The sequence below is a fragment of the Lonchura striata genome, chromosome 13 (assembly GCF_050655825.1).
Source record: "Lonchura striata isolate lonStrDom1 chromosome 13, ASM5065582v1, whole genome shotgun sequence".
NCBI classification, from domain to species: domain Eukaryota; kingdom Metazoa; phylum Chordata; class Aves; order Passeriformes; family Estrildidae; genus Lonchura; species Lonchura striata.
This window is the reverse complement of record NC_140715.1, coordinates 18,829,126-18,837,721: the sequence shown is the minus strand read 5'-3', so window position 1 is coordinate 18,837,721 and position 8,596 is coordinate 18,829,126. Positions and strand designations below refer to the sequence as shown.

The 8,596-nt window shown below is 54.2% G+C and overlaps 1 protein-coding gene across 2 annotated transcripts in view; it reads left to right on the top strand.

The window, feature by feature from the left end:
* The first annotated feature begins 433 nt into the window (after positions 1-433).
* The window catches only part of STK10 (serine/threonine kinase 10), a 47,648-nt gene continuing 39,485 nt past the window's right edge, over positions 434-8,596 (top strand). For both annotated transcript variants that reach the window (XM_085591571.1, XM_077786646.2), the window contains exon 1: positions 434-685. In XM_085591571.1, coding sequence (XP_085447697.1) covers positions 530-685 — 156 coding nt within the window. In that variant the 5' untranslated portion in view covers positions 434-529. The remainder of the gene's footprint in view (positions 686-8,596) is intronic.

Below are 8,596 nucleotides of genomic sequence, written 5' to 3'. Positions count from 1 at the left end.
CAGGCTGAACCGTGTCCGGGATGAGCCGTGACAGTCTGGGCAGGCCGTGCCCGAGCCGGGCCGTGCGGGGCGGTGCCGTGCCCGGACCGTGCCCTGCCTGTGCCGTGCCCGGGCCGAGCCGGGCCGTGCGGCGCGGTGCCGTGCCCGGACCGTGCCCTGCCTGTGCCGTGCCCGGGCCGAGCCGGGCCGTGCGGGGCGGTGCCGTGCCCGGACCGTGCCATGTCTGTGCCGTGCCGGGCCGTGCGGGGCGGTGCCGTGCCCGGACCGTGCCCTGCCTGTGCCGTGCCCGGGCCGAGCCGGGCCGTGCGGGGCGGTGCCGGCCGGGCGGGCGGAGGGCACGGGCGGCCAATGGCTCTGTCCCGGGCAGCCCAGCCCGGCCCAGCAGGTGGAGCGGCTCCGGCTCCACGTGCGCGGCCGGAGGCGGCCCCGGTGCCGGTCCCGCCTCGCCGCTCCCCGGGCGCGCAGCGGCTCCGTCCTCCCGGGGCCGGGGCGGGCGGCGGCTCCGCGGCTGCCGGGGCCGCGCTCCGCGATGGCTTTCGCCAATTTCCGCCGCATCCTGCGCCTCTCCGCCTTCGAGAAGCGCCGCTCCAAGGAATACGAGCACGTCCGCCGCGACCTGGACCCCGGCGAGGTGTGGGAGGTGGTGGGCGAGCTGGGAGATGGAGCCTTCGGCAAAGTCTACAAGGTGGGTGCCGGGGGGCTCCGGGAGCAGCGGCTCGGAGCGCCTCCGCTGCCCGGACGCGGCGGGGCCGGCGCCGCGTCCCGTTAGCCGGGAGGAGCCGGGCTTGGGACCGCAGCGCTCCGGGAAGGGGAAAGGAGGGAGAAAAGCTCCCTGCTTTTTTTTCTTTCTTGCCTTTTTTATTTTTTTTTTTTTTTTTTTACTTTTTGTTTGTTTTTTGTCGCCCCGCATCGCCCGTTTTCCGAGCGATGCTTTTGTGAGGAGACCCCGGCGCTGCCTGCCAAGCCCGCCGGTGCGATGAATGGAGGGAGGTTTCCTGGAAATCGGCACTTCCAGGGCTGTCTCCAAGTTTTCTGAGTCTCCGGGGCTGACGGCGGATTTGTATCCCCGCCGTTGTTGCCGGCAGGAAACTCGGGAGCGCCAAGAGGAGCCGGGTCCAGCGCTGTGAATGTTTAACCTCGGGCTTTAGGGACGGGGGTTTCGGGGATCAGAGATTCCCCGGACTTTGCACCCCGAAGCTGCGGCGTCCCGCTGTGCCCTGTGCTGGCAGGGGCTGAGCCGGGGGTTTGGGGACATCCCGAGGCTCCCGGGCACAGCTGTGTGACAGCGCTGCTCGGAACGGGGGTGGGAAGCGCCCCTTGGGCAGCTGGGTTAGATCCGCTGAGGAGTATTGCCTTTGAAAAAAAAAAAAAGAGAAATAAATAGACCAGGATGGGGGGCAGGTACTGCAGATCAGGACAGGGGGATTTGGTGCTTATTTCTCTTGTCACGGTATTTGACAGAAACTCTAAAAACTGAGTGCTAAACGCCCACTGAGTGAAACTTTGTAGTGAAAAACCCTATTGTCTAATACGACACAATTCCTAAAAATCATATTTAAATCCCTTCTCCATTTCTCCTTCTGAAAGCAGCATCAATAGAAATTCTGTTGCCATTCTGCTCTGTGAGGTGCATTGGAAATACATTTGTGCGTAGCAGCACTCACTCCTGGATGATTCCTTGCTTTTATTTGCTCAAGTTTCTCAAACAGTGACAGGAACCAGGTAAACAGTGTAAAATAACTTAATTGGCCTCTGACAGAAAGGAAAACTTAAACATTTATTTAAATGCTTTCTATTTTAAACAAGTATAATGTACCCAAAGTAGGTGACTTAGAGAATAAAGCTACTTTAGAGGTGGCTGGTTTGGTTTTTCATCTCTGAATGCCTCAGTTATTAACCCCAGCCTCACCAGAAAACCATTGTCAGGGTAACTTTATTACTGCAGGTAAAGAATGTCAGCCTGTCAGGCAATAACATCACATCTCCAGCTCCTTTCATCCCCATTTTGACCCAAATGAGAATGAAAATGTCCCACTGGACACCATGTGTTTACAACCAGAAGTTCATTCCTTCTGGAACTTGAATATTCAGGCAAAGTTTTGCTTCTGTGGACTTTTAGCCCTGTTAGGAGGGTGAGGTTTAGCATCGTGCCAGAAATCAAAGGGTTATTTTATTGCATTTAGCAGCATTTCACTTCTCCATTGCTTTGATCTCTCCTCCACCTGTTCTCTGTTCCATCTGGCAAAAGGTCATGGCTGGATTTTGAATTCTCATCCAAGAGTTTCTTTGTTCATTTAAGAATCCCAAATTATTTGGGGGTGCTGTTGCTATAAACCCTTATTTTAGGATAATAAATTCTTATTTTATAAGGATTAATAACCCTTATTAATCCTTATTTTAGGATTTATAACCAGCGACACATTTTCCTGTCGCCTAATGATTTTTGGTGTCTCCTTTTTTTGTGTTGGTTTTTTTTTATATCTGGGGTGGGGATGAGTGTAAGGTGGAATGTACAAGAAAGGGTTTTCCCTCTTGTGCTGCTCAGCCCCCCAAAAAATTTCAGAATAACCCACCTGTGCTGCAGGAGAACACCCAAAATTCAGTGTAACAACTTGAATCACTCTCTTGACCCTGAAGTCAATTTGATTTTCTGACTGGAGGCATTGCCTGCAGCGAGGCTGAGCGTCTGCAGGGCCCGGAGCTTTTCAGGATGTTCAGTGAAATTCCCATTTTCCGCCCCGTTTCCACGCCCGGAAGCGTGGGGAGGTGACGGGATCCTGTGCCTGCATCCTGCCCCGTGTGCCATCTGTTGTGTCCCCTTGGAAAGGGCTGAGCAGGGCTTTGTTCTCTGGGCAGGCAGACCTGGCAGACACCGAGGTGTGGAAAGATGGAAAAACGGGCTGGCTTTTTGGGAGGATTTGGTTTTGTGAGCAGGAGGAAGGAGGGCTGGGGGATTTGGGGTATTCCTGCCCTGTGGAATCCTGTCTGGAGCTGTGTCCTGGGTTCAGCAAAGCTGAGCTGGCTTCTCACAGTGTTCCCAAAAGTAGGACAGGCTTCATTTAAATACATATTAATTAAAAAGAATGAAATTTACAGCGGAGTCTGGATCCTACACTATTGTAAATGCAGGCAAACCCAATGGGATGAAATGCTGATGTCCAACTCAATTCAGAAGGCTGAATGATTTCTTTATTATAACTGTGCTAAAATACATTAATATAGTATATTAAAGGAGAATACTAAAACTACATATTACTTTCTCTGACTCCAACACAACTCGTGACCCTCTCTGAGAGTCCAGCCCCAGGTGGATTGGATTGGCCACCAGGCTCAAACAATCCTCACCAGAATCTAATTAAATACTCACTCTAAGTAAACAATTCTCCAAACACATTCTACATAAGAAAAACAAGGAGCAGAAATAGAAATTGTTTTCTCTTTCATTTCTCTCTGTGCACCTCTATGAAAATCTTGAGAGGGAGAGAAATGTGCTTGCCACACTACACAGCAGACCTAAAAAAATCCCGTGGCCAGCAGCAACGGGGACTGGGATTTCCCTGGTTTTATAGAAAGTTTTTTTGCAGCAGAAGAGGATCTGCCTGCACGAGGAACCAGCTGAACAGAGGGCAATGAAGCTGAAAAGTGGGAGGGGGTGGGGAGGAAATGTTCCTTTCTGGCTCTTCTTCTCTCAGTGCTGTGGTCTTGGCAAGGCCAGAGTCCACTGAGGACGTGGTGGCAGCCCACAGGTGACCAAGCTTTGTCACCACCTCATCCAAAGCTGGGTAAATGGATGATCCCAAATCCAGCAGTTGGGAGCTGTGGTTGGTGGGTGCCAGCCTGGGAAGGCTCCAGCCTGCCCAGAGGTTCTCCACTCAGACCCTTCCCAAGCTGCCTTAGAAGAAAAAGAGAGCTATTTTCCTGAGAAAACACCTAAGATACCACCCATAAACCCAGAGGATCTGTGTTACCACTTCATAAAACAAAAAATAAAAGCAGAGATACTTTCCTGGAAGAACAGCTAAGATACTGCTCACAAACCCAGAGGATCTGTGTTGCCACTCCAGAAAAGAAAAGCAGAGTTATTTTCCTGGAAGAACAGCTAAGATACTGCTCACAAACCCAGAGGATCTGTGTTGCCACTCCAGAAAAGAAAAGCAGAGTTATTTTCCTGGAAGAACAGCTAAGATACCACCCATAAACCCAGAGGATCTGTGTTGCCACTTGAGAGCTGGCATCATTTGGAGGGACAAGTGGCAGTGGCAGCTCTCGGGGAAGATGCTCAGGGTGAGCCCAGCAGTGCAGGAGCCCCTGCATCCCCTCTCACCCTGCATCAGTGCCAGCAGGAAGGGGTGATGCCCACGCGGGCAGGGAGAGCCCCAGGCTGCCAGGGGCTCCTCTGGCTGCTGCAGCACGGCCAGAGCCTCCTGCCTTTCCCCTGGGGGGTTGTTTTGCTGCTCCCTGCCTCTTGTGCAGGGCTATCTGCCCTCCCCAGCGCCTGCTGAGGGGGACCCTGGCTCCCCGATAAGGCTCCCCCCCGCAGGGTGGGGACGCTCAGGGGGTTGTGGAAGGAGCTGGGGGTGCTCAGCCTGGAGAAGAGGAGGCTCAGGGGTGACCTCATTGCTCTCCACAGCTCCTGAAGGGAGGTGCAGACAGGTGGGGTCGGTCTCTTCCACCGGGCAGCGCTGACAGAACCAGAGGACACAGCCTCAGCTACGTCAGGGAACGTACAGGTTGGATATTAGGAAAAAAAAATTCACCAAAAGAATAATAAAGCACTGGAGCTGTCTTCCCAGGGAGGTGGTGGAATCGCCATCTCTGGGTGTGTTTAAAAAAAGCCTGGACATGGCACTTGGTGCTGTAGTCTGGTTGAGGTGTTAGGGCATGGATTGGACTTGATGATCTCAGAGGTCTCTTCCAACCTCTTTATTCTGGGATTCTGTGATTTCTGTGATTCTGTGATTCACTTTAGCCCTTCAAATCGCCTTCCCACAGCTCCATCCCACCGAGTCCCGTGGGCACAGCGAGGCAGCAGTGCCTCTTTTGTGCCCTTGTTCTCCTTCCTTCCCCAAAACAGGCTGAAAAAGGCGAGTTTGGGTTATCTGCTGTGCTGTGCTGTGCTGCTATCGGTGCTGCACATGCTGGGGTTAGAAAGGCAGCTTTCGAGCAGGGGTAGTGAAAGGCTGATTGTTGGGTGCTGTGCAGCTGCCTGCAGCAGCAGCAGGGCTCTGTGGGCACCGGAGTGGCCCTGGCACCGCAGACCTCTCTGCTCATCACCCCAGCCTGCGCCACTCGTGGCTGGTTCAGGTGATCCAGGCTCAGCTCTTGGTTTGATCCATCAGGGAGCAGGGTTAGGTGGGATTTTGGGAAGGAATTGTTCCCTGTGAGGGTGGGCAGCCCTGGCACAGGGTGTCCACAGCAGCTGTGGCTGCCCCTGCATCCCTGGCAGTGCCCAAGGGACACTTGGATGGGGCTTGGCTCCACCTGGGGTAGTGGAAGGTGTCCCTGCCCATGAAAACAAAATGAGTTTTAATGTCTCTTCCAGCCCAAATCGTTCTGACTCTACACTTCAACCTGTAATTCCTGGAAAGGGTGTCACCGAGAGATGTCAATATGCCGAGTTAACTTTGAAAAAGAAAAGGGAAGGAAAACAAAAGCAGGGGAAGTTTGAGCTGATTGGCCACAAAAAATATAAGATCAAAGCATGGTCTTGTCCTTTAGAGCAGCTGAAGGCTTTCCTTAAAATCTTTTTGCTTGGGAAAGAGGAGTGGGAACGTTTGTTAAACCTTGCAGAACTTTAAACTCGATTTTCACTGTCGGCTGATGGGAACGTGGGCTGTGCCATCCCTGCGGCAGCCCTGTGCTCTGTGTGACAGGGGACAGGGACAGCTCTCCGTGGCCTAAATATTTGGACAATGACTTCAGTGGCACAGCCCAGATCTTGGCAGTGCTGCTGCCAGTGGGAGCTGTGGGCAGCTGCCTGCAGGGGAGCTGGGATGAGCCTTCCACGCTCAGCACGTGGCAATGGCTGCTGCTCAGAAAAACTCCTCCCTGCACACCTCATGGCTTTGTCCATGTTTTGTCTCCCGAAAACCCAGTTTCCTTGGAGAAGAGGTTCTTTTTCTTGTCTGTGGGGTGCTGGCTGTGAATGTGGGGCTCTCCTGGTGGCTGGGGGTGGCTGTGCTGTGTCCCCATCCGCTGGCACTGCCAGCCTGGATGCAGAGAGAGCAGAGCTCCAGCACGGACAGTGCAGGCACGCTCTGCTCCCTGCTCCCTGCATGTGCCACCCCAGGCCTGGGGCTGGAAGGGGCAGCGTGTCCCTGGCACGGGGCACAGCCATGGCTCTGTTCCTGCTGGAGCTGCATCCTCTGACTTTCCTCCTGGCTGCAGAGAAGCACCTCGGAGCCACCTCCCCACGGGAAACCTTGCTGCCACTCCTCACCTCCCTGTGCTCCTGTCCCTGGGGCTCCTGGCTTTGCTCTGCTGGGACCTGTGTGGTTTTGGGGAGGTGGGAGAGGCACAGAAGGAGGCTGTGCCCAGCAGCTGCTCGTGGTTCTCCTCAGCACCTGGATTTGCTCCTCTCTGTATTCCTTCTGCAAAGGAAGTGCCAGCGCTGCTGCCCACCCTGGCAGCCCTGGAGCTGGGGAAGAGCTGAGTGTTTTATTCCCCTGCCAGGGCCTTGCTGAGCTGATGCTTTCCAGCCCAGTGAGAGAGGGCTGCCAGCCAGCCAGACCTGCCAGTGCCAGCCTGAACCCCTTCCTTGGCTCTGGGGTGTCGCAGCCATTCAGTCCCTGCTCCCACGGCTCTCTGTGGACCAAATTTGTAGCAGGAAGTTGCTAGGAAACCCAGAACTGGCTAAAAGGCTTTTTCCCCTCTATTTTTTAAAAGTTTTCCAATGTTGTGGCGTTGTCTGAATGAAGACAGGGCCAGGAATGCTCACTTGGAGCAGCATGCTCTTCCAGGGGCCACTGATTTGAAGGATTTGGTGTTCTCGAGTTTTAGGCTGAAGATGCTGGGTCCAAGTAGAACTTCCCCCTGCTCAAACCCTGCCTGTTTATTTGCATGAGTCTCGCTGAGGCCAGGCCCAGGAGCTCTGCCTGGTTTCTGTGGGTGGTTATAACACAGCACCACAGCCCCAAACCCCCTGGCTGTGCCCTGCTGCTCTTTGGGTGCAAGGGCTGGAACATCACATGCAGCTCTGTGAGCTCCTCATCTCTGCCCCCTTTGCTGGGCCACTGCTGAGCTTTTAAAGCCAGGAGAGCTGTTTGTGCTGTGCTTTGGTCCCACTTGTGCTTGGCTGCCCAGAAAACAAGGCTGGGGCTGTAGCTGAGCTCTGTGGTGGGGCTGCTTTCCTGCCCCCAGCTTGTATAACCAAAGGAAGGCATTTCTGCTTTTTAATGTGTTTTTTTTAACGGTTTTTGGGGTGTTTCATAAGCCACTTCCCCTTCCCTCTTGCTGAAATGTTGCCACAGCTGCCGGAGCAGCAGTGCTGGTGGCACCAGGGCTGTGCTGCTGTCCCCTGGCCACGTGTCACCAGCTGCTCCGGTTGGTGGCACCAGGGCCTGAATCCAGATTTTCAAACAAAACCCCAAATAGGATTCATTTATGGTGACAAACTGAAGGGGTTCTAGGGGGGCTTGGAGGCTTGGAAGTCATAGAATGGTTTGGGATGGAAAGGACCTTAAAGGTCACTTGCCATGGCAGGGACACCTCCCACTGTCCCAGGTGGCTCCAAGCCCATCTAGCCTGGCCTTGGGCACTGCCAGGGATTCAGGAGCAACCCCGGCTGCTCTGGGCACTTGTGCCAGGGCTGCCCACCCTCCCAGGGAACAATTCCTTCCCAAAATCCCATCCAGCCCTGCTCTGGCAGTGTGAAGCCATTCCCTGTGTCCTGTCCTTTCCATTTCAGAGGAACATTCCCTCTCCATTTCTTTTTTTTTAGCCCTTCAGGCACTGGAAGGCCCCAGTGAGGTCACCCCAAAGCTTCACTTCTCCAGCTTGACCAGCCCCAGCTTTCTCAGCCTGCCTCCATTCCAGCTCCCACTGATTATTTGACACCACCAGGAGCACTGAGCCAAGCCTGGCTATTCTGTGTTTGTTTATTGATGCAGGGAGCTCAGGCCACGTTCATCAGGAGGCAATTCATCATTATTAATTGGGAAACGTGTGAGGGAGCAGTGCCACACAGCAGTGGGGTGGGGCGGGTCCAGCTATCACCCCCCAAATGCAGCATCCCTGGCACCTCCAGGCTCCTTCTGGGACTCTAACCTGGTGATATCTGAAGCATCAGCTCTGCTGGCTTGGGGACAAGGCTGGCAAGGAGGGGAAGAAGAGCTGACACCAAAAATGTGGTGGCACGATAGCCTGTGGAGGATGACCCCGTGGCCTGGGCAGATACTGGTGCAAAGGAGCTGAGCTGAAGCACTTGGGGAGCTCTCAGTTCTCCTTTTTTTTTTTGGGCCAGTGAGAGTTCAGGGAGGGCTTTCCACTGCCTCACCTAGAAACTGGCCCCTCCTGAACCATCCAGCCTTCCCTCAATGTGTTCTTTCAGGGCTTAAAATAGCTGCTGTGTTTGTCACACTGGGGATTTCACAATAGC